General features: G+C 39.0%; 1 protein-coding gene across 1 annotated transcript in view; it reads left to right on the top strand.

Moving 5' to 3' along the window:
• The window catches only part of LOC130456950 (uncharacterized), a 126,974-nt gene that overhangs the window by 25,264 nt on the left and 74,819 nt on the right, over window positions 1-26,891 (top strand). The window contains exon 3 of the mRNA XM_056814736.1: window positions 11,834-11,873. Coding sequence (XP_056670714.1) covers window positions 11,834-11,873 — 40 coding nt within the window. The remainder of the gene's footprint in view (window positions 1-11,833; window positions 11,874-26,891) is intronic.

The raw sequence follows: 26,891 nt of genomic DNA, 5'->3' as shown, positions 1-26,891 counted from the left end.
ATTAAATAATAATGTCAGCTTTGTTTCACTCCTAATCTTATTGAGAAGGCTTCTAACTTATCCCCATTGCAGATAATACTTGCTGATAGTTTTAGATAGACACTATTTATTATGTTAAGAAATAGCCCTTTTGTTCCTATGCTTTCTAGAATTATTAACAGGAATGGGTGTTGCATTTTGTTGAAGGCTTTTTCTGCATCTATTCAAGATAGCCATGTGATTTCTGTTAGTTTGATTATTGCTATATTCAATTATGCTGATAGTTTTAAATAAACTACTTATTATTTTAAGAAATAGTCCTTTTATTCCTATGCTTTCTAGAATTTAAACAGGAATGGGTGTTGCATTTTGTTGAAGGCTTTTTCTGCATCTATTCAAGATAGCCATGTGATTTCTGTTAGTTTGATTATTGCTATATTCAATTATGCTGATAGTTTTAAATAAACTACTTATTATTTTAAGAAATAGTCCTTTTATTCCTATGCTTTCTAGAATTTAAACAGGAATGGGTGTTGCATTTTGTTGAAGGCTTTTTCTGCATCTATTCAAGATAGCCATGTGATTTCTGTTAGTTTGATTATTGCTATATTCAATTATGCTGATAGTTTTAGATAAACTACTTATTATTTTAAGAAATAGTCCTTTTATTCCTATGCTTTCTAGAATTTAAACAGGAATGGGTGTTGTATTTTGTCAAAGGCTTTTTCTGCATCTATTGAGATAGCCCTGTGATTTCTGTTAGTTTGATTATTGCTATAATCAATTATGTTGATAGTTTTCCTAATATTAAACCAGCCTTGAATTCCTGATATAAATCTCACCTCTTAGAAAATTTGAGGCAAGGATACTGTGCCAGAAAGAATCACCTCTATCACCCCAACTCCATTGCCCCTAAAAGACTAGCAGAGTTTGGGATGAGATAAAAGAAAAGGATACAAGTATAAAGCCATGAGAATGGATAAAAGCTACGACTGTATGCCAAGGAGGCTGAAGAATAATAAGTGCAGAGCTAATGAGGCTCACTGTTATGGTGGCTAGTAGCTTCCTAGGTTGAGGAAAACCTTCTTCCTGAACTCCTGAAGGAGTCATAGAGTCAGGAACACCACCACGAGGATAGAGCAGCTCCTGGATACTTTGGGGCACTAGCAAAAGGCTCTCTGCCTGTCTGTTGCTCAGCCCTTCCCAGCTGCTGGACACAGGATGCCACAGAGACACTGGATGTATAGGGGAGCCCACAATGCTTTGTTTCTCCAGCAGCTGCACCAGCAGCCACTGAAGAGCCTTCTATGAAGCTATGTGTGTGTCCCAGGCTTCGGGCAGGAAGCCTTTGCCTGCCCTGTTTGGAAAGAAAGCACTGAGGAGGACAATGTTTGCTACGGGATCACCCTCCTGTCTCCCTCCTCATTCTGAATGAGAGCCCTGCCTGCTATTTGTCTGTTTCCTGTGACCTAAGGAGGAATGACTAAAGTAACATTGTCCTATTGGAATGTTCAGTAAGAGACTGTATGGCGAGTCATATTAGCCCAATGGCTGTTTTATTCACTGTTTTATTCATTTACATTACAGTGTGCTGAATTCTATAATTCTCACTGTTGTAGTGAATGAATAGAGCTAAGAGAATTGGAGTGAAAAAGAGGCCATTCAGAATATGTGAAGACGTGCCTGGTGTAATGAAGGCTTTTCTGACTGGTCTATAAATATATTAGATCCTTTCAAGAGAATAAAATGAGTTCCAATGGCAATAGAGAAGATGCATTGATTAGTTAGTGGAAATATGTCTCATTGGCTAGCTCTTCTCCCCACGGAGCCTCCCCCTCCCCAAATCCTCTGTATTATATTTTAGTTTCTTCTTTTGTGTCACTGAAATCTGTCTTATTTACATAGAAGAGCTGCTGAAGATTTAGGGTTTGTGAGCCCTCATCTTCAATCAAAAAGGGAAAGCTTGAGGAGTGATTTGTCCTCCCCTGGACTGCTAGATCAGTATATTTTCATTTACTAATAGCTGAATAAATAGACATAAATTTAAAGGGGAAGGCTTAGTTTATGGTTTTGCAATTTTAATCTTAACTAAGACTTTTGGGAAATCTTATGAATGTTAGACATCCATTTGCCAGATTTGTTCAAATATATGCCACGCAGCATCCTAACTCTGGCTTATATAAAGCCTTTTTAGGGCTAAAGATTGGACTTGTAATATAATTAGTAAAGGGAATTTCTGAGAGAAAAAACTCCCATCTTCTCCAAGGCAGCTAGGTGACTCAGTGGATACAGCACAAGACAATCTGAGTTCAAATCTGGCCTTAGACATTTAGTGCATGGATGACGCAGAGTCATTTGGCTAACTTTTGTTTGCCTCAAGTTTCCTCATTTGTAAAATAAGAACCTAGCTGGGTTGTTTTGAGGATCAAATGAACTGATATTTGAAAAGCACTTGGCACAGTGCTTGCCCTTCCTTTCTAATGTAGATAGGTACCCTCAGCAATTTATAGATTTAGAAAGTTACCTTAAACTCTGAGATACGTTAAGTGATTTGTCCAAGGTCCCACAACTGGTGTCAGAGGTGGGACTTGAAATCAGGTTTTCCTATTTATCCACTAAACAACATTATATGACAACAAATGTAAAATTTTGATGCAGAACCTTATTTTTTTCCCTTTCAAAGTAATCTCATTTTAAGTGTGTGGTCCATATCCAGGGATAGCCTGTATTAATTATTAATTATGACTAATATAGCACATGTGTGTGCGTGTATCCTAAAATATTTTAAGGATTTCTATCAGCATAATTGGCGAACCCTTCCTGACCTTGGTATTTAGTCTTCATAAGTTCTTGTGGCCAAAAAAATTCATTGCTTGGGAGACAAACCTTTGGGCATCTGGCAGGAAGCATCTAATTGCCCGTCAAAGGCTGGTGAGCAAGTTAGCATCATCTCTTGAGAAAAGGCAGGAAGAATGCTATAATTAATGCTTCATTGACTGAGCCCCCAACAAGGTGAACAGGCATAACCAATGGGCAATGCTACCATAGCATCATCTTGCCATAAGTGACAGAAGACTAAGGAAGTCATTTCCAACAAATAGGGAGGACAAGGGGAACTTTTCAGGGAACTGCATAAATTGCTCCATTTGTATATTTCTGCCATAGCCAAGTAAATGTTTTCTTCTCTTAGATTGGTTCTTCTCCCAAAAAAGGAGGTTAAAAAGGGTTTAGAGGAATGCCACTCTACTCTCCAGATTATCAGGGAGAATAAAGTGCCCCTTGAGAAAAGGAAGAAGACGTGGTTTAAGGAAGAGAGAAATAGAAGTATTCTGTTTTGACAAGACAGAAAGGGGTCATGACCTGTGTTTGGAGGTTGGAGGACTGAAAAACAAAGTATAAGAAAATAGGGGAAGAAGGAGCTAAGTAATGGGGTAAATGGCACTTTTCATGTAGAGGGAAGCTCAACCCTGTAAGTAACATCAGCAACAGCTTGAGCTCTGAGCAATAATGATAGGGTTCAAAAACATTGTTTTTTTATTACTATTTCTGGCTGTTGAAGGCTGGGTATTTTGAAGATAAAAGGCCAACTTGGAAAGTGAACAGCTGCTTAAGAAGATCAAATATAAGAATATGATTAAGATTTTCAAAGCACCGTTTAAATCATAGGAGGGACTCTTGACCAGATATGGTGTATATCTAAGAAGAACTGGCTCAAACACTGACCTATCACCTTGCACATCTGATTAGAGGAGGGAGGAAACTACTTGTGTGTATCCACCAAGTCAGATACCATGGACCATATGAGTTATAATGGAGCAAAAAGAGGGCTAATAGTGTTATCCAGGAGACAAAGTCCCAGACAGGACTAACAAAACACACAGTTCAGATGTCCATACACAAAGTAGGGTGATGAGAAAGGTCAACTAGAGATTCTAATGCAAGGAGGACAATTTGATCTCATGGATATCATTGAGATTTAATGGAATAGGCACCATGATTGGAATATGGCTCTGTTAGAATATACCTTTTTTTTTTTTTTAAGCCTCTTAGAATCAACACTTAATATTGGTTCCAAGGTCAAAAAGCAATAAGGGCTAGGCAACTGAGGTTAAGTGACTTGCCCAGGATCCCACAGCTAGGAAGTGTCTGAGGCCATATTTGAACCCAGGCTCTCTCCACTTAGCCACATAGCTGTCCTCAAAGTATACCTTGTTTTAAAAGGAACAGAATAGATAAAGGGGGACTATATATTATTATATATTGAGAAGATACATCTAGGAGAAAATCACAGGAACCAGAGAGAAGAAATATAGTAGTGACATTGAAGGAAAAATTAAAAATTGGGTTATATTATTATGTATATATACGTAGACAACCTGGGCAGGAGCAGGGAATAACAGGGAATTGGGAAAACATTGCAGGCCTGGGAGAGTGTAAGAATTAGTAGTGATGTAAGATTTTAGTTATCTAGAATTCTATTGGAGCCATGTCTCTATAGCAGAACGGGCCATACATTCTTAGTTTATCTTTGATGATAATTTTATCCTTCAAAAGGTAGAGACAAAAGATCTTATGTTCTAGGACTAATTCTGACTGATGAGGAGGCACTGGTTGTTGAAGTAGAAATGAGGGTAATCTCAGGGAGAAATGACTTAAGTCTGAAAAATTTTTAACAGAAAAGGAGGTGAAAACCAGGCAGCAAAGGCTTGACATAGTCCCCAGATTTTTGGAAAGAAGATTTAAAAGCATTCAGAAAGGATAGTTAAGATTCCATAGCCTAAGATTTTACAAGGGTAATTAGCACAGGAGAGAGAAGTTCTTAAATAGGAAATTTTGAAGAAAAAAAAGCAGAAATTCTTCTAATGATCAAAAGGGAGAAAGGGGATAGCAAGGGGATAGATAAGGAGATCAATGTGAATGCATCAAGAACCCATGTACCAAATTAGATTTTTTTCAAAGATATATAGAAGGCAAGACCAAGTGATTCAGGGTGATTATAATAGAGTAGGACATTAAGGAATTCCCCAAAATTGATATTTTTAAAAATTAATTCAGATTATTCATTAGAAGGTCAAATGCTAAAGCTGAAGCTTAAATATTTGGGCCACATAATCAAGAGGGCAAGACCCTGCTGTTAGGAAAGATGAAAGACAAAAGGAAAAGACAGCAGAAAATGAGAGGTATATATAGATAGTGTCATGGAAATAATGACCCTGAACTTGGACAGACTTCAAGAGATAATAGAGGATAGAAGGGCCTGGCTAGCTGTGGTTCATGGGGTTCCAAACTGAATGATTGAACAACAACCAAACAGTCATGTAAGAACAGTTCTGGAGCATAAAAACCCAGAATGAGCCAAGGCTGGCAATTAAGGACAGCAAATAGAACTTTTGTAGCTATATTGGGGAAACCAATGAGGATAGAACTGCTGTGTAGGGTGGATAGGAAAATGAAGATGGATCATGAAATGGGCAGAACTAATCAACATTTATTTTACTCTTGTTTTGTTTTCCTGTCAAGAAGAAAAATCTTTGGACTGGAAAGGACAGAATAAAAATGGCTACTAGGGCATCGAAACCCAAGTATATAATGAGAAAATTAGAGCTCCATCCACACTCTCTTCAGTGAGTTCAAAGAGTCCCAAGACTAGACAAATTACATCCCAGGGTAGTAAAAGAACCAGCAAATGTGATTTCTGTGCCACCTTTAGTGACTATAGAAAGATGGTGTTGTGTGGGAGAGTGCCACAGAACTTGAGATATGTAAATGTTATCCCGATTAAAAATCACATGAACAAGCAAACAAAGAAAATAGGTGGAATCTGCAGACGATAGGCTCTGGGGTTTGACTTCACAGAATATAGAATATATTAAAGGGAGGGTTAGTGAGCATCTAGAAAAGCAAGTAATGGTAACTAACAGCCAGTGTTTCTTCATCAAGAAAAGGGTCATGCTCTATTGGCCTCGCTTACTTGTATGACAGGATTAGAAGGCAGTGAGGTCAAGACACTGCTTTGTTTGATGTAAAAGGATGCTCACATTTCTCTGATAAAAGGTAACTTATTGTTCTTGGAAAAAAGAATTAAGTTGCGCCTCATCTGGATTTACAGTGTGTGTGGTGTGTGCCTATAAACACACACATATATGTATGCATACTTAAATATACATATATATGTTGTAGCTCAACTGAAAATTTCTATCCTTGGAGATCTGGATTTAAAGAGAGAGACACACACAGAGAGTCAGAGAGAGAGGAAAGAGGAGGTGGCTGTTCACTTTATGGAAGTATTCTTTGCACATTCCCTCATAGGAGTCCTCTGAATAGAGGATATCCCTAATTGATTTTAAAATAGAGTTCTATTGAAAAAAAATGGGGGATATACATGGAACAATTCAGAAACATCCATTCAATAAAGAAAGATACTCCTTCTCTTGGTTTTATAACAAACGCTACTACTCTCCATTCTTAACAGGGACTGACATATGTATTTTAATTAGGGCAATTCTATTTTCATCCATCCTTATCCTTTCTGCAATAATGGAGCTGATGACTAAAAATATCACAAGCCTTATGTGTCTGCCATGTCTTTGAAGTTAAAGCCGTGGCATCCCTCTTTGGGTTTGATCTGCACATTGTGGGTACAATGTGATGCACAGATGCATTGTCTTTGCTAATTAACTCCATCTGTTTAGAAAGACTGAAAAAGAAATTGGATTAAGGGTGTGTGCCTGTATGTATAATGCATGTTTGAGGCACCTTGTGAAATGGTGAGCTGGCCTCTCCAAACATGTTTTCATCCTTCTTGTGGGTACCAATTGTTAAAGTCCCCTCAAGCAGAGAATCATAAAATTGGCATCTTGTGTTGTTGAAGTTATGCACACAATACAAGTCCAAATTGTCAGTTTTAAGAGGGTCACAATCTGAAGTTTCTTTGGGGAAACAAAACAAAACAGTGAAAGATTCTCCTCTCCATCCCTAATTGTGGAAGTTAGAATACCACATGATGCCCTTCAAATCCATGTGATCGAATGTGGTTTTCCCTCCTTGGGGAAAACTGCCCCAGAAATTAAATTTCTCTTTGGGAGGAGTTACAATTTCCAAGAAAGGAAAATCTGTTTCATTAGAACTTACTAGCCTATAGAACCCTGGTCATTTGGCTAGAAAGGAGAAGATACATGCATATATTCCCATGTAGTAAGGAATACATCCTAGATTTGATCTTAGATCTCTGGCATCAAATTCATTGCTCTTTTCTAGTCCCTCCATGGGTTTGGGCAGCATTTCTTAGACGAGAAAGTCACCAGAAAGTTTGTGTTCCTTGCACACTTTCGTGTTTGGCCAGTTAATAAATATTTACTAAGTGTTCACTATGTAATAAATTCTAGGCTAGGTGCTGGGGATAGGAAGATAAAAATGAAAGGCTTGCCCTCAAGAAGCTTAGGTTCAAGTAAAGGGAGACCACATGTCCCTATATAAGCACATACACAATGAATTCAAGATTTTTTTTTAGTTTTGGAGGGGGTTGGGTGAAGAAAGGACTAGCAGTTGGGAGAGGCTAGGAGTTGATAGGTTTGTTTAGTTGATTCTGAATTGGAGTTAAGCTTAATTTAAATTTATTAAAACTAGAGTTTTATATATATGTATATAATAATATATAAATGTAATATATAAAAATATAAATAAGTCTATTTAAAATATACACTATATATTCACTGGTGTTATGTTTGTAGTTTATTTTCCTGTGGACGGTTTGTTTTGGCAGAGGTATAAATTGTGGGCAGGTAGGAAGGGTGCTGGATGGATCATATAAGAAGTTTGTAAATCACTCATTAGAGATTTTTGAGTTGCTTCTCACTGTTTTAATTCCTTTAGTTCTAGATTATCACTTGGAATTCCATTCAGCGTAGAATCCCTAGAATCCTAACCTCAGTGTTGTTGGGTTGGAAGTAGAGGGGAACTTGAAGATCATCTAATCCAACATTTTTATTTTACAGTTGAGGAACATGAGGCCCTGGGGCCTGGGGTGACCTGCTGGAGGTCTCCTGACCAGTAGGAAGGGGGCAGAATCAGGGCTAGAGCCAAAGCTTCTGGACGCTCAGGTTATCAGTCTTGATCCTGGGCAAGAGCACCCTGCTTAGAGCATGTCATTGAAGCTCTGTAGCTTATTGCTATGGGTGTGTTTTGCTTTTCCTTTGTTTTTGAATTTCTATACACAGCCCTTGCTGCTATGACAGGTGAGCCAGGGGTGACATGCCAAGCCTATAGCTGTAAGATTATCTAAGCACACATTAAGTGAATGCAAATTTATAATTTTTTATTTTCCTCAAAATGCCTAGATTCCCCAAGTTGTTAGTTTAAAATGACCAAGTGGTGACTTAGGCCACTCTATTGTCCTAAGGTGAGTCTGTTTTAGGATGCATAACATATAATAACATCTTAAAAGCCTTAAAAAAAAAGCTTGCCTTCTTCCAGATAGAGCTATTAAAAGCTGGAAATTCAAGCTTATAATTTTCTTTTTTTTTAAATGTGATTTATCTTTTGTTTCTGTATTATATTCATTTTCCAAATATATTCCTCTTTCCTTCCCTATTTAAAGAACTGACCTTTATAATAAAGAATGAAGAAGAAAGTAGGAGTATTGGGATAGGTCAGCAAAAGTAACCAACCTAACACCTGAGTCTCAATATGGGCAGTTTTCCATGTCTGTAGCCACTGGCCACTTCTGCCCCACAAAGAAGAAAAGAAAGGAAATTGTATTTCTTCTTTTAGGGGGCTAGCCTTGGTCCTTATGATTATATGATGGTCAGTTTCATTCTTCTTGTTTGCAATGTTTATATTATGTCCATTCTCATAGTTGACTGTATAGATGTGGGAGTGTATGTAATTCTGCTTACATCCCTTGACATCAGTTCATAGAAGTCTTCCCATGCTTCCCGGTACATATTCTTTAGGGCTGTCATTTTCATGGCAGTGTCTTCTTCCATTATACAATCAAGTGCCACAATTTGTTTAGCTATTCCCCACTCAGTTCTCCTTTCTCTTTAACCTGTGTCTGTGCCATATCTCCAGTGGAACAAAGAAGGGTTGCATTGACATATTACAAGTGGAAACTAATGAGGATGATTAGTGTCATGAAATATGCAAAGTGAACATGAATACTTTAAAAATTAAAGATGGTTATTTTGTTTCCCCAAACGACCTTTCTCTTCTACCAGGAAACTTTTCCCCCAGTAGAACCGGGAAGGGCTCTTAAATTTTTTTTTGTGTCATGGATCCCCTTGGGCAGTTTAAGGACCCTTTCTCAGAACAATGTTTTTAAATGCATACAATTAAATATGTATGTATGTAAAGGAAACCAATTACATAACATAGAATTTTCAAAATGTTTTGTAAAACATACACATTTGATGATCCCATGAAATCTTGTTTTGTTGTCAAATGCCATGAGTTCAGTGGAATTTTATGGTTCACTGGTTCAGGAAAAAAAGGAGGCTAGATCATTAGTAAATTTGGATTCCAGGTTTCCTAGTAAAATTTTATTTAAAGGGACCTCCCTCTAGTTCTCCAACTCCAGGAAGAGAGCCTCCTCTACTCCTAGGGTTGGACACCACTCCTCATTCTTTTGTGGGCTCCCAGACGCCTCAGGGGTTATTGAAGTCTCTGTGATGCCTGTGGTTCTGGTCCCATGCCAGGAGGAGGAAGGTGGGTGTAGGGGCAGCAACCTGCTGGCACAAACATCTTTTAACAAAATTTTCTGCAACTAGCCTTGGTCCCAGAGGCTTCGCTCTGCCTTTGACCACATGATTAGATTCTGTCCTTCCTGTATCTTTAGCGCTGACCATTTTGTTGGCGTTTGTCATCAACACATTTCATCAACTTGAGATTGTTCTGGAGGGACGCTTCCTTGTATTACAATCTTCTTTGTACTTAGCATTGAAGGTACTTAGGATAGAATTGTGTGTGTGTGTGTGTTTTGCTTTTGAATTTCTAAACACAGCCCTTGCTGCTCAGAACAGGTGAACTAGGGGTGACATGCCAAGCCCATTGCTGTAAAATTGTCCAAATACACATTAGGTGAATGCAGATTTATAATTTTAATTTCCTTTCCTTTTCTTTTTCTTTTTTTCTTTTCTTTTTATTTCATTTATAATATTTCATTTATTTATTTTTATATATATTATATTACTATAATAATTTATTTATAATATTTGATGTGTGTGACACCTGTAAACCAGAAGGATCTTTTTTTTTAATTAAAAAAAATTTTTTTTAACCCTTACCTTCCATCTTGGAATCAATACTGTGTATTGGCTCCAAGGCAGAAGAGTGGTATGGGCTAGGCAATGGGGGTCAAGTGACTTGCCCAGGGTCACACAGCTGGGAAGTGTCTGAGGCCAGATTTGAACCTAGGACCTCCCATCTCTAGGTCTGGCTCTCAATTCACTAAGCTACCCAGCTGCCCCCTGAACCAGAAGGATCTTGAAGATTTCTGATCTAGAGATTTACAAGTGAAGAAACTTAGGCTCAGACAGGTTAAATATTTTGTTCAAAGTCATCAGAAGCTTACTAGCCAAGCCGGGACTCACCCACAGTACTCTTACTTCCAGCCTCATATTCTTTTAATTTTTTTCATTCTTGCTAGACCATTGTTGTTGAATCACTCCTCCAACCTTCTCTTCTCTAGGCTAAATAACCCTTTTAATGATTTGACCTTTTTCTTTTTTTTTAAACCCTTACCTTCCATCTTGGAGTCAATACTATGTATCGATTCCAAGGCAGAAGAGTGGTAAGGGCTAGGCAATGGGGGTCAAGTGACTTGCCCAGGGTCACACAGCTGGGAAGTGTCTGAGGCCAGATTTGAACCTAGGACCTCCCGTCTTTAGGCCTGGCTCTCCATCCACTGAACCACCCAGCTGCCCCCTTAATGATTTGACCCATTTTTATGGCTTCCTCTGATGCTGTGAAAGCCAAGCCTACTTTTTAAAGGACCAGAGCCTTATCTTTCCTAGGCTAAATTACTCTATTTTTTTTCCCCTTGACCTCTCTTGATGCTCTCTTCTGACACAGTATTCGTCAGTCAATCAGTAAACATTTATTAAGCACCTACTATGCGACACTGTGCTGACCACAGTTGGAAGTGATACGCAAGGCACGGGGACATGAGCTCTTCATCTTTTGGCTGGTGGTAGGTAGCCAGGGTATACCAGCCGAATGGAACGTTGCCATCCCCCAGCCTAGCACTTTAAAAATTAACTAGTAATTAGGCCTGTGTACCAGCAGAAACAGCCTTCCCAGCCTTGCCAGGCACTTGGCAGTGAGTCTGCAATCCACCCTCACTCTGGTGTTCTGTGGGCAAGTGGTTGCCACTATCTGTGCTTTCTGCGAGGGGGAGCCCATACCAACTGTGAATGGTAAATGATATCAGCCCATGTATTTGGCTCTGGTAAGACCTCAGAGTGGGGCTGGATATAGGGAGAACAGACGCTTCCAAGGGCTGATCTCTGCCTTGATGGAACAGCGACCCTTGCAGAGAGTGGCACCAGGCAGTCCTTCTCCTTCCGAAGAATTCAGAGTCCAAAAAGTAGGAGCTGTGGCATTGACTTTGCTGAATCGTTGGCTGGGACGAGGTCCTTCCAAGCAGTGTGCAGGCAGGTGCTCGGGGCAAGAGTGGCTGAGTGAAAATTGTGTGAACAGCGATAAATTTGTGGGCAAATCAAGTGTGTCTCTATCGAATGGAAATTCCGTGGTGGTGTTTTGTGGGTGGCTTGCAAGGCACCCAGTGCTCAGTTCTCTGGTGGTATATGGGGGCGTGACTTTTTTTTTCTCACCATTTCTTCTTCATTTTCTTCTGCAGGTCTTTGAAGAAGCAGGATGTTCATCTAGACGTGGAAAAAGTAAGTTGACTAATTTCATACCAAAATCATGTGATTATGAATTAGAGACAGGATTTCCTACTGTCACAGATGAAGAAAACCTTTTTCTTTTCTTCCCAGAACTGTGGCAGGAGAATTTAGTAAGTAAGTAAGTAAGTAGTAAGTAAGTAAGTAAGTAAGTAAGAGTTTAGAGAAGTTCCTATGGGCTCTCCTGATTTTAAAGTAAATTTGGTTTTTACTAATTTTTTTTTTCTATTTTCTGCATTTTGATCCCACTGATAGCTAGGGTATTGGAGATGCAAAGGTAGGTAGAGCCCTGATCCTTACTCTATTCTTAAGGGAATTCTTTTTTTTTTTTTAAACCCTAAATTCCATCTTGGAATCAATACTAAATATTGGGTCCAAGGCAGAAGAGTGGCAAGGGCTAGGCAGTGGGGGTTAAGTGACTTGTCCAGGGTCACACAGCTGGGAAGTGTCTGAGGTCAGATTTGAACCTAGGACCTCCCGTCTCTAGGCCTGGCACTCAATCCAGCTGTCCCCTTAATGGAATTCTTGATGGAGAATGCAATAGTTCTTCCACTTAGTTTTTTTAACTTTTTAAATTATTAGACCCTTTTGGTAGTCTGGCAAAATCTTTTATCAGAATGACATTTTTAAATGATAAAATAAAATTACATAAGGTTTCAAGGGAAATGACTTATACTGAAGAGAATTTGGAGCTTAGATTTTTGGAAAACAAATATTAATTGTTTCTGCATGCATTTGGGGAAAAATAAAATATATTAAATAATTATTTTAAAAGTCAAACAGGAAGAAAAAAGAAATAACCAGTTATTTCAGGTATAAATTAATAGCCAATTCATGTAAGTACTAAGTGTCTTGGAAACTAGAGAAGTGTTCCATAATTGTCATACGTCATTACTATACTGTATGCTTACCATTAGTAAAATGAGCTATTGTGTGGAGATGAGGTGGCAGTTACATGAACTTTTAGTCTTGACATAACAACAGTTTCTTTAAAATTCATGAGATGTTTCACCTCTGGATCTCAAAGCTCACAGATCACAAATTTTGAAGTTCAAAGGGACCTCAGAGTCCATCCAGAACAGCCCTTTTGTCACAGAAGAGGAAACTGAGGCTCAAAGGGGTTTAATAACTTTCTCAGGGCTACCCAGATAAGTAAGTAGTGGATGCTACAGATTTGAGCCTATGGCCTCTGAGTCCAGACAATTCTAGGGCAGAAACTGAGACATTTGGAAAGTAAATTACTTTCTCAAGTACTATCTGGTGTATTTTTGTCATCCCTACAATGGTGACTTCAAACTTTGTTTCCCCCCCTAAAAAAAAAAATAGTAGGGAAATTCCTGAACTAAAAAATCCACTTTTAAAATTGAGAAATTTGAGCCAAATTTTTTTCTGTCAGGCATCTTTATGTTTTTCACTTCCTTTCTCTCCCACATAAAAAGCTGTAGTTTCTGGGTCCCTTCATTTCAGACCCCTAATTTTAACATTGACTTACAGTATCATTTCAGAGAGGTTTGATCGTAATTTCTTACCAATTTTTCATAGAAAGTTACTTGCCTCATTTCAACAAGCACATATTAATTTGAATGACTTATTTGAATTATTTGAAATATTATTTGAAAGACACCATGTTACAGTACTAAAAGTGGTGGCAAAAAAAAAAAAGTAGAAAAAGACTGTCCTCAAGATGTTTGCCGTGTTCAGTAAAACTTTGATCGTCTGGGATACTACCCCTGCACCCCTTCTTCCAGTAAGAGTATGAGTCTTCTTAGCCAAATGTCCCTGGTAGCTGTTGACTGTTTAAATAAAATTCTCCATGCTTTACAAAACATTCTTTTAGGAATGTATGTCAGAAATCATCTTGTCTAACCATCTTCATTTTAAGCATGAATCCTGTCTATCATGTTACCTACTTGTCAGTCATCTTCCTTTTGTAGATCTCCACCAAAGGAGAAGTTGCTTTCTCCTGAGATAGCCTGTTCCCTTTTTGGATGACTCTGTTAGGAAGCTCTTCCTACACAGAGATGAATTGCCTCCCTTTAGCTTCCACCCACGAGTCCTAGTTCTTCTTTCTGTCACCAGGCAAAATAAATCTAATTCATTTTTTGCATGACAACTTTTCAGATGTTTGAAGGAAACAACCTCTTCTTTCAATTCAACAAGCATTCATTAAATAGCCTACTGTGTTCAAGGTGTTCAGGATGTGAAGGCAAAATGAAAAATAGACACTTTCTTCAAGGATTTTGAGAAACTCTTTCATGAGAAGATGCTCTCAAGTGTTCTCTCTCTAGGCTAAACAACTCTGTTGTCCAAAAGTTGTTTTCCGTCATGTCCAACTCTTTGTGTCCCCATTTGGAGTTTTCTTGGCAAAGATATAGGAGTGCTTTGCCATTTCCTTTTCTGGCTCATTTTACAGATGAGGAAACTAAGGCTAACAGGATTAAGTGACCTGGCCGTGGTCAAACAGCCAGTAAGCGTCTGAGGCCAGATTTTAACTTGGGAAGATGACTCTTTTTGATTCTAGCTGCCTAATCATCTCTAGTTCCTTTAAACCTTTTTATTTTAGACTTTTAACTTATGTTTTAGAATCAATACTATGTAATAGTTCCAAGGCAGAAGAGTGGTAAGGGCTTGGTAATGGGGGTTAAGAGACTTGCCCAGGGTTACACACAGCTAGGAAGTGTCTGAGGTCAGATTTGAACCCAGGATCCCTCACTCTGAGCCTGGCTGTCAAACCACCTTTAAACTTTTTTAATGGAAAGGGTTTTTTTTTTTCCCCTAATGTGCAATATAATTTCCTATTTTCTTAACAAGAATAAAAATGAATATAAATAAACCTTCTTTTGATGACTTAAAGTCCTCATTAGGACGATTAGTTATTGCAATGTAGCATGGATATAGCTGTAGATGTGAAATCATTCAACAGCCAATTATTAACATCCTTCTCAGTGCCTTTAAGGAGGTGTGTGGTGCAACTAGTAGAGAGAGTGCTAAACTGGGTGTCAGGAGAATCTGGATTCCTCTCTGGCCTCAGACTCTTTGTAGCTGGGACACCTAGGATAAGTCACTTAACCCCACCTAGCCCTTACTTCTCTTCTGCCTTAGAACTGATACTAAGACATATGGTAAGGGTTTAAAAAAATTATTTCTCCATCACCTGGAATTCTTAAGACATAATTCCTAATTTCTTGAAGTTCATACGCTAGCATAAATATGCAATAATTATTTTGTAGGAAGCAGCGTGACATAATGGGTAGACAGACAGCCTCAGAGCCAAGAAAACTTAGTTATAAGTTATAAAACTAAGTAATAAGTTAACACACACCAACCGTGTGACTGAGAAAGTCACTTAGCTTCTCAGGACTCAAGGCAGCCCCCTATAACCATAGAACTTGGAGAGAAGACCCTGAACTGCATTTGTCTGTAAAGGAATTTCCTTATCCGAGAATTCCTAAAACCTGGGAAATCACAGCTCTAGTTTGTTCCCTAAATATTCCAATAACTATTTGGAACAGCCAGAAGAAGGCAAAGCTCAAACAAAATGGCATCAAATTTTTTTAAATTGTATTTCTCATATTATTCCTTGTTGTGAATTCTGTGTTCTTTTTTTTTTAACCCTTATTTTCCCCCTTGGGATCACTATTTTGTATTGATTTCAAAGCAGAAGAATGGTAGGGGCTAAGCAGTGGGGGATCAAATGACTCACCCAGGGTCCCACAGCTAGGAAAGTGTCTGAGATCAGAGGAACTCTTGAGTTCTCACCGAATTGGATTTATTCTTCCTTAAACTCCACATTCCATCTCCCATCTCCATAGACTTGAACAAGCCATTCTCTCTGCCTAGAATAACTGTTCAGAACCTTATCTCCAGAGCCCAGAATACTTCCCTTCCTTTGGGGCTCAAGTGAGGGACCCTTTCCTCGGGGAATCCTCTCCAACTGTAGGGGCTCTTCCTCGCCCCAGTTTTCCTCGTACTGCACTGATTTCTCTATATGCCGGATTCTGGCTTCTACTCCACCTACTCCCAAACCCCGCAATGTAACCTCTTTGATGCAATTTATGTCTTTGATTTCCCAGCTCTTCCCGCAGTGCCTTGCATAGAGTAGACGCTGGTGGAATGGAAATGACTTCTCAAACTGGATTTTCAGCCACAGAACTCATGTGCTTGCTAACAGCAGTACAGAGAGAGGAATAAGAGAAGAGCCTCTGTCAATAGTCAGCTCTCTTCAGGAGAGCTTGTTGTCCAGAAATAGAGAGATTTCTCAGGCAAGGAGGTAGACTAGATCAATGAAAAGGAAGATAAATACAAAGGAAGGCAGTAGAAATAAAAGAAGATTGTGGACAAAGCATTCCAGAAGTCCTGAGGGAGGAGTGCATAGCTTCTTTAACTCATTGCTCTAAAATAGTATCATGGGTATGTTCTAAAAATGAAACCCAACCTCTTCACGGTTAGAGAGACGTTGGAAAAGTTATGGCTCAATTGGAATGTGAGCTCCCTAAGAGCAGAGACATTTTTTTGCTTTTTTACTTTGTATATCTAGCACTTAACAGCCTGGCACATAGTAGGTGCTTAGTAAATGTTTATTACTTGATTAAACAACAAGAGTATGCTTTTGTAGCATGGTAAGTTGATTGATCAAATGCAGTCCTCTTCATTGCTTTCAATTGACATTATTCAAGTATCCACTTGATTGTAACTCCTCTGGAGGAAACAGTTAATGAAACCTTTAAGTTTCACCTGAACTCTGAAGGGGGAAAGGGAGTTTTTGTTTTTCCAAACTTGTAACTATCCAGGGAATCATGTAGACAGTGTGTAGAGTAATTCGAGGGTCCAGCCCTGAGAACCCTCTTAATATTTTAGAGCCTCTAGTTTTACTGATAAATGAAAAATATTTCCAGAAGTACAAATAATGGCAGCAGAGTAGTCTATTCCCTGGCTGCCCTTCCTGCTGATTATTCTTTATACACAAGGCTACAGCTCCCTAACTCTCTGATTTGCCCTGGCTGTTCCTCATCCCTAGAATGCACTCTTTCTTCCTCTCTACTAGGAATATCTAGCTTTTTTCAAGATTTATTTCAAATACCACCTGCTATAGGAGATCTTTCTAAGCTCCTCCAACTGCTTCTGCCTTTCCTTCTAAGGTTACCTTCTATCCACTGTATATATATATATGTATATATATATATATATCTTGTATGTATCTTTGTTTAGACATCTTGCCTCTCTCGTTAGAATGTAAGCTCCTCCGACAGGGTATCAGTGTCCCCATTCTTCTACATCTCCTCCAACATTTGTCATTTTGCAAACTGATCCAACCATTTTGGAGAACAATCCAGAATTGTACCTAAAAAGTTTTAAAACTGTGTCTACCTACTGACCCAGCAGTACCACGATTAGGTTTATTTCCTGAGGTGGTCAGGGAAAAGGAAACCCGTACATCCTAAAATATTTCCAGCAGCTCTATGGTGGCAAAGGACTGGAAATTGAAGGGATGCCCATCATTTGGGGAATGACTAAACAAGTTATGGCATCTGCTGTGATGGAATACTACTGTGCTGTAAGAAATGACAAAGAGGTTAATTTAAAAAAAACATAGAAAACCTACATGAATGTGTGAAGATTGAAATGAGCAAAACCAAGAGAACATTATCGGATTATATATTGTTTGAAGAGTAACTTGTATATATGTCCACCTCCAAAGAAAGAACTGATTAGTAGAAATAAGCAAGACATAGTTTTATATAGACTGCTATCTTTTTGTCAAATGATGCCTTCTCTAACAGGGACAGTGGAGGAAGGGGAGGAGTTACCTGGGTATTTTAATGTGACAAATAATGAATTTAAGTTTAAAAAATAAACTCTCTGAGGACAGGACCTTTCCCCCTCCTTTTCTACCTGTATCTTCGGCTTTTAGCATAGTGCCTGACACATAGTAAACAGTTAATCCATGATTACTGATTGATTCCTAATAGAATCAGCAGCTTGATTCAGGCCTCAAAAACATGCTGCCCAAATTTCTCATTATATGTACTAATTGTTCCAGAAGCTTCCCCATCAACAAAACTATCATTTAAAAAGAAAACTGGAGAAATTGAGGAGGTGGGGAGCCTTGCATGACATTATTGTCCCTGTTCCATAGAGTAAGGGAAGTATATATTTCCAAGATTTTGTTGGCTTGTAAAAATATAAGATATTCACAGAAACTGCTACATTCTTAGATGTCTGTTGCTCTAAAGAGTCTCCAGGGAAAAGATAAAAATATCTGCAGTTCTTACTGTGGGGTTAATAAAGTCTTGTGAAAAGCATTTTATGTCCCTGAACAAATAAAGTCTCAAAATACATAGGCTCCATATGGAGGAGCCATTAAGGCTGTTCCTGCCTTATAGGAACCTGAGATCATACATTTTAGAGCTGAAGGGAATTTTAAATACGATCGAATCCAACTTCCTCAGTTTACCTAGGAGAGAACCGAGACCTAGAGAACCAAAGTTGACTTGACTCAGGTCAGATGCTTCTTCATTTTGTTAGTCAAGGGTTCTCTCTCCATTGAGGAAATTCCATCCATTTAATTCATCTCCATTCTGCAACTTAAATTCTTAAGAGAGTTGCTCAAGAAACTGAGAGGTTATGTGATTCAACCAGAGGCAGCACTTGAACCAGGTCTTCCTGACTCCAAGGTTGGCTTTTTACTACCTCTCTAAGTTCAAAAGTTGTGATGTAAATAAAGAGGCAAATTCAGGGGAAATTCCCTAACAATTAGAATTATTCAGAAGTGGAATGGCCTCTCTGTGAGGGATGAGGGGTTACCCCTCTCCCAGGAGGTCCTTGAGCAGATCCTGGATGTCCACTTGTTGGGAATGTTATCGTGGAGATTCCTTTTGTGATGGATGGCCCTAGAGGGCTGACGGCATCCCTTCCAACTCAAAAACGCTGATTTGAATACAGGTCCCTTGACTCCAAATCTAGTGAAGACAACTGTATGAAAAAGGAATGATGAGGCTTTTGCAGAGGAAGCATCCATACCAAGCAACTTCCTATGACCAGGAAGAGCCTGGAAAGAGGAAGCACTAGGGAAAGTGGAGGGCTGACTAGAGAGTACTGAGTGCTAAGCCTGCTGGTTATTTGGAGGGCTGGTCCAAAGTAGAATAAGGAGCTTCTCAGGGAGTGGGCTGGTGGCTGGGGTTGGGATAGGAAATATTTACATTAATATTTTCTACTACCTGCAGAAATTGTCCCTGACCCATAACACTCCTGAATTGGCCTGAGCCAGATTACAATATATTTGGAGGGGGTTTGAGAGCCAGGTCTGGAGATGGAAGGTTTGGGGTTCAAATCTGATCTCAGACACTTCCTAGCTATGTAACCTTCTTCAAGACACTTAAACCCCGGACTGCCTAGCCCTTACCGGTCTTCTGACTTGAAACCAATAGACTGTATTGATTCTAATTGGAAGATAAAGGTTTAAAAAAATGTAATTGGACACATTTAACAAAAATATAAAAAATACATAAATATTTTTATATTTTATAAATACACATTAGAACAATAAAATATTAAACTGTAAAAGTCAATAGGAGGCCTAAATTACCCCTGTGGTCTGGGACAAGAAGGCAGAAGGGTTTGTCCACTCCTCACCCTGGTGGCAGGATATGAGCCTTGCAGAAGTGCCTGCTCCCTGGCCTGTCTGATTCCAGGTGTTTGTCATCCTGCCGGACTGACTCGGACTCCTGGTGGTCTTGGACACTGCCTAGGCAGTCCAGCTCCTATTGCTGAGTGAAGACAAATACTCAGGGTCCAGTTCTATTCAGTCTCCATTGTTTATTTTGTAGCTCATCCATTATAATTTGTAAAGGAAGTTGCTGCTTCTATGGAATGTTTCTCCTTGTTTGTAAATTTTGCAAAAGGGTGGAGAGCCGGGCCAGCCTGTCATTTTCTGGGACTTGGGACAAGGATAAATTAGGGGGCTCGCCGGCATGCATCAAGGAAAGCAAGAGGACAGCTTGTAGGAGGCAGAAAGCAGCCCCCTCTCGTAGCGACCAAGGCTGGGTAGGAGGAAACAGCTTGGTACTGATGCTTCAATTGTGTTGAGGGTTGGGGGGAGGAGAGGTTGAACGTTTGCAGCTGAAGGGCAAACTTTTTTTTTTTAAACCTTTAACTGGAAATAATTATTACTCATCACCTCTGGTAGCTTGTTAACTTCACTTCTGTTCTATATACAACCCAGGATCATGAGGCTGGGTCTTTGTTTGAACACCCTCCTCTGCCATCTAAGAAGGAAAAGGTGACCTTTGTTCATTAGAATTTCCAAATTTAATTAAAGCTAACCCTTTATGGACTGTATGCACCCAGCTCTTGGGTGACATTTTGAATTGCTACCGATGGCAACGTTTATGTTGTGTTTCAGGTCTCTATGAAGTGTTGGAGTAGGAAGGGGACCTTTGAGATGAGCTTTGAGATGTTGTTTCCCCAACTTCTCAGTATGAGCCATTTTTCAGTGATTTGCAAATTTATGCTTCTTGGTCCTTGAACCCCTTGAGCTGCTAAGAGCAGCTGCCTCAGAGCAGAGGGTACAGTGTAGGAAATTTGGAGTTTGGGTTAGAAAGCGCTTTGTGTAACCCCTTAACTTCACTGAGGCCCAGGACACTGAACCCCAACCATAGTCCCGCTCTTTTGACTTATTGTGGCATCAAGGTGATACTGAATTCTCTAAAGGCCTTGCCAGAAGACTGCCAGCTCTGAGAAAGCCTACCAAGCTGGAATAGACCTCAATTCTGGAACTTTGACAATTTTTTTGTTTACAGAAATTCTCAAAAGTTTTCTATTAAGAGGCAGCTAGGTAGCAAAGTAGATGAAATGCCAGGTCTGGCTGGATTTGAGAAGATCTGGGTTCAATTCTAGCCTCAGATATTTCCTGACTTTGTGATTCTGGGCATTTTAACCCTAATTGCCTAGTCCTTACCATTCTTACCTTTGAATTAAAACTTAGTATTGATTCTAAGACAAAGGGAAGAGTCTTTAAAATATAAAAATAAAATAAAGATAAAACAATTTTGCAGTAGCAGAGAAAAGTTATAATCCGTATCAGGGAAATGATAGCTTATTTAAGAAAAAATATATAGTCCCAGAGAAGTTCAGGAACTACCAAGACTCAGAAATGTTTAGGAATAAAGCTGGGGTCTGGAATCGGTTCCTCTGACTCTAAGTCCAGTGTTCCCTTTTGAGATGAGCTAGCCCCAGCTTTTCCAAACAAGACCAAAACAAAAGTCAGTAGTCAAGCATTTTTTTCTTTCTTTTTTTTTAGGCAAATAGGATTAAATTATTTGCCCAAAGTCACACAGCTAGGAAGTGTCTGAGGCCAGATTTAAACCTAGGTCTTCCTGTCTCTAAGCCTGGCATTCTAGCCCCTGCTGCCTCTTCAATAAGCATTTATTCGGTATTTACTTTGTGACAGTCACTGTGCTCAGCTCTAAAGGATACAGATAAAAAGAAAGACAGTGTCTGCCCTCAAGAAGCTCATAATTTAATAGGGGAAGATAATACCCAGAAAGAAGCTGAAAAAGGATGGGAGGGCCAAGGGGGCACAATGTTGGTGAGGTAAAACCAAACAGAGGAGCTGGTAGAAAATGAGGAGTTGGCTAGAAATTTTGAGCCTTCTAGAAAAGAAAACTACGGGAGGAGTTTTGTGTGCCAGCCCTCCAGTCAGAAAGGAGAGTCATCTGAGAATACTGAGCTGTGAGATGAAGCATCCTCCATGATGATGTGATTTCTGAGGATGGGCTTATCCTGGAGGAAGATTGATATCAGGAATAGAAACCAAGCCATGAACAGGGCTGGGGAGAAATGAAGACAGAGGAGACTCCTTCCTCCAAGTCAAGAGAAGGGAGGTGATTGTCCAAGATCATATGGGTAGTGAAAAGCAGAACAGGAATTTAAACCCATGTTCTTTGGATTCTAAGTCCATTTTACTTTCCTACTAAACCAGCAACCAATAAATATTAAAATATTTTTTTAATAAACTCTTATCTTCTGTCATAGAATCAAGTATTAAAACTATCATTTTTATTTCTTTTCTCTGTATTTGGCAGGACCACAACCACAACTTTTAATTGTCCAAATAGTAACATGGCTCTTACCTCAGTGGGAGGAATTTTCTTTTTTCCTTTTAGTTTTAAAGGATTAGCTTCTAAAAAATTTTACTCTTTCTGCTTGGCAAGAGCCCCACACTGTCCTACTGGTGTGATTGATTTCCTATGGTGGCATTCTAAGGAGTGAGGGAGCAAGAGGACTTTGATGCTCAGGCCCATTCCATTGCTCATTCCCAGTCTTGGGAATTGTTTTATTGAATTTTTCCTAACAGTAGTATTTGTCATCTCGACAGGATGGAAGTTGTTTGTTACCATGAACCTTCTTCTGTGGGTGGTGAGAAACATTGCCTACAGGACAATAGAGAATGAAGTACAGTTTCCACTTTTTTTAAATTTTTTTGGCTTAGGGGCAAGGGAGTAATATTTATTTTTTACACAAGGGTTTTCTGCTATAGCAGTAAGCAATTGCATAATTGGCCTCATTGCAGTAGGGCCTGCTGTGTGGATGTTGTAAGCCTTTTTCTGGTCTGTCTTAGACTTATTGTCAGCTCAAATAGCGTGTGAAGGAGAGATCATTTAATAAAATATATATGGGGATGGCTCAGAATTTGCATGTGTCATCATCCCTGAAAAATGCTCTCAAGAACAGAGATAAACATGACTTGTGTTAAAGCTAACATAAAACTGTCCAGAGACCATTTTCATATTCTTCCTTCTAGGAACTTTCCCACCATCTGCCCTTGAGTCCTTTACAAAATGGAATTAAAGAAGAAAATCTTGTTTGAGGGACTTTCTCTTTTCCCTTTTTTCCTTATCATCTGTGGCTTCAGTTCAATTTTGTATTTGTGAAGGATGCCATGCTGGCGTTCTCTGAGACCTCAGAAAAGGTCCAGGACTGAATTCACTCTTTCCTGTATCCTTATGGGATGGCAAGTGTTGCTGGAACAGACAAGAGAATCGTTACATTATAAACTCTGGAAGTTAGAAGACAGTCCCCAAGTCAGGTCCTCCAGGCTCTGAATGTGTGAAGGAGTTCCCTCTGTGGTATCCAGGGAGGAGGACCTGCGCCTGCTTTCCAAAGCATCCCCCTATTTTGTCTGACAGCCCTAATGATCAGGAAACGCTTCTTCTCATTGAACTGACGTCACTTTCCTTCACTGGTCTTAAAGTTACTAACTTGATTGGTCCTTCTCCATCCCCTACAGGCACAATCCACCAGAGCTCTGTTGTCTTCAAGATGGCTCTTATATTTTCCCTTCTCACCTTCTCTGTTTATCGAAAGGTTTATCTTCCCTTCAACGGCCCTTCTGTGACAGTTTCTAAATTCTAAACATCCTGACAGCTGTCCTTTGGGGTTTTCAGTGTGCCTTTAAAGAAAAGAGCTAAACACAGTATGTTAGAGGCAATTTGATTGGTACAGTCTATAGCCAGTGATCTAGACACGTACCATTATTCTGTTATTGCAACAGTAGTTATTTTAATAGCCCCAAGACACCGTTGTTTCATATTGAGTCCTCCCAGCCATCCCATCTCCCCTCATGTCTTTCTTACATGAACTATACAGCATGATTGAATAGATTGAGGATTGGTATTAGAGTTGGAAAAATTTGCATTCAAATCCTGCCTCAGACATTTACTGGCTATAATGGGAAACTGTGACTCAGTTTCCCCATCTGTCAACAAGGGGGCTAGACCTAAAGATCCCTTAGAGTTCTAAATTTTTTTTCTTATAAATATTATGTTTCTTGTTCTGTACTCATGCAATTTGATTTTTTTTATGATTGTGTAAAACTTAATATTCATTCCTATTAATTTTCATCTAGCTAGTTTCATTGATATTTTTCTGCCATTTAGTGAATTGGCTACGTCTCTCAAATTTTTGTCTTATGCAGATTGGATAAACATTCCTCCCTAAAAAAATGTTGACCACACAGAACTAAGTACAGAGCTCTATGGCATGTCACTTGAAACTTTTACCTAAGTTGACCTCAGTTCATTAAATCAACACTTTTGGGGATTCAGTTGTTCAAGAGCTCTGAATCTATCTATCATTCAGCCCATTTCTTTTAATCCTTTTCATGACTGCCAAACACCTGGCTAAAAGACATATACATATGCTTGTGATGTTTCCCTGACTTACCAGTCTAGTAAGCATTTTTTTTTTAAAGGGAAGTAAGATTAGAAAGGGAGGTGATTTGTTTATCTCTTCTCTGCTTTGATTGCCAATAGAAGGTATAATCATTTTCATTTATGTTTGTAGCCAAATTTTCCCATGTGTTGAGTATAATACATCTATCAATCAGCCAGTGGATGATTTGTCAAGTGTTATGATACTTTATTTATCTGTGGAAATTCATAATCTTTTCTTTGTGTTCAACTGCATTTAAGGCAAACTTTCCCTTTTCCTGGGCAGGGAAAATTCCTATATGTTGGTTATATAAAGTGTACCTGCTTCAGAACTGTAATTTCGATCTCAAAGTAAATAATAAAAACAATAGTATTCATTTCTTTGAATTCGTATAGTGCTTTATAATAGAGTCCGGAGGAGACATAGAGAGCAGGCATTTGATAGCATGTGGCTAGAGTTCAAGGAGATTAGGGCTGGATGTGCAGATTTGAGAGTCACTGATGATGATACTTGAACATACGGGAATTGATGAAGTCTCTCAGAGGGTAATGAGAGAGAGATGATGAACTCCCCCCACCAGGAAGCCCTGGAGAGCATTTATGCCAAAGGAATAGGAGAGAGATGATGGTTCAGCAAAGGACTGGTCAGAAAAGTCAGAGACATCCTAGGCAAAGAGTAGTGTCCTGTGAAGCGATGGAGGAGAGACCAGCGGATGATTAAGGGTCCCCAAAGCTGCGGAGACATCAAGGGGAAGGAAGGGGGGAGCGGAGGCCAATTTTGGCTTTAATAGTCAAGATTACCTTGGAGAGAGGGGTTTCAATTGAGAGACAGGGCTGGAAGCCAGATCTCAAAGGGCTGAATTGTGGATGGGGAAGTGGAGATAGCAAATATAGACCCTTCTTTCCAGGAATTTGGCATTGAAAAGGGATGGAGATTTGGAATAGTAGTTAGAAGGCATGGAGATAAGTGAGGGGCAGACACCCTAAGTAAAGCAGGTTGACTTTCAGCAAGGAGAAGGACTTTATTGTGCCTCAGAGACAAGAACAAAAGTAAAGAAATTAGGGGGAAATGGAGAGAGGCTTTTATGATATGGAACGGGGGAGAAAAAGGAGTCTGCCCATGGCAGATGGTGTCTGTTTTCTTTGTAAAATAAGAGGCAAGGACATCTGTTTTGGAGGGGTGGTGATGGGGGGATTCAGAGGAGACACTAAGGACTTGAGGAGAGAAGGTTTAGAACAGCCGCCCAGGAGGGTACGACAGAGAATCAGCTCAAGAATAAAAGTTTTGTCTTGCAGAATTGAGTGAAAGATCCTGTGGGGATCTGCTTACTGATAAACCAGCCAAAAGACATTTGGTTAAGTGACTATTTGTAATTCCAGAAATTATTGCTTGTAGACCTTGGGAAGGAGTTATCAGAGTAAAAGACACTTGGCCACATTTGGTATTCACATATCAAATTACCAATAATCATGCCACCAAATGTCTTTTTTGATGGGACTTCTTGAATGAGCTGAAAGATGTTAATTCTAGAGGGGTAAAAATGAATTGTGTAAGGAATTTTCCATGCCACCCAGCCATAGAAAATGAAGTCATTTTTTAAACCAACCTTAGGAAGATAATATTAATAAAAATGACAATAATGATAATTAGCATACATATACTTTCATGTTTGCAAAGATCTTTACTAATATTTTCTCATTTCCTCCCAACATCAACCTTATAGGGCAAGTATTGTAATTATTCCTAATTTTATAAGGGAGCTGAGGCAGACAAATTGACTTACCCAGGATTATATCATTAGTAAGTATCTGAAGCAAGACTTGAACTCAGGTTTTCTTGCCTCCAGGTCTAGCTGCCCTTTTCATCAATAAAATGATTAGATGGTTTCCAGACTTTAGACCGAGGGCCTTGTAAGCCTTTTGGAGGTTGAATAATGACTCTAAATGGAATGTAGGGGGTAGTGTATAGAGAATAATGTTATGTTAGAGGGCTAATTGTTTTTCAAAAGTCAGGGTTCTTTTTCCTGAATGTGTCTCATGAGCTGGTTGTACCAGTTAAATTCAATAAGCCCAGAGTTCTGACAACACCCATGGATGACTTTTACCATACTTTCTCATTTGTGACATACATAAAATACTAGCTACTAATGGAATAGTGTATCATCAAACCACTTTTTGTGTTACTATTAAAAAATATATATATATATAAAACACATGATTTGTTATAAACATGGAATAAATTATAACACATATGCTTATCCAAGAGAAACAATTCTCACATTAGCCATGTCTAAAAATTTTTTTTATTCTTTTTTTCCCCTGCCTCCTAGTTTTCCCCTCTCCCCAAGAAGGCACCTACATTATCTTATACACACTTCCTTGTTCTTCATGTTGTAAAACAAGACACATGTTGCTTACACTAGAGGAAAAATTTATGGAGGAAATAAGGTGAAGAATGGTGTGTTTCTGTCTGTATTTGGACTTCATCTGTTCCTTCTATGGCAGTAGATAGCCTTTTTTTGTCATGGTTCCTTTGGAGTTGTCCTGGATCCTTGCCTTGCTGGTCATAGTTAAGTCATTCAGGGTTGAACCCACTTCAATGGACCTAGATGAAAAGATAATTAGATTTTTGTGTTTTTAAGTGGAGAGTTTTAAAAAGAAATACATTTTGGCTAGGAAGGAGTTCTCAGGGAAAGAAGGAAAGCTTTGCAAATAGTAGTCTTACCAAAACAAAACTTGTACCTGGATTATTGAATTGCTTCTCAGGATATATTTAATGAGCAGTATAGTAGAGGCTAACAAC

The sequence above is a fragment of the Monodelphis domestica genome, chromosome 2 (assembly GCF_027887165.1).
Source record: "Monodelphis domestica isolate mMonDom1 chromosome 2, mMonDom1.pri, whole genome shotgun sequence".
NCBI classification, from domain to species: Eukaryota; Metazoa; Chordata; class Mammalia; order Didelphimorphia; family Didelphidae; genus Monodelphis; species Monodelphis domestica.
Note: the sequence above shows the minus strand (reverse complement) of the source record. Positions and strands in the feature narration are given on the sequence as shown.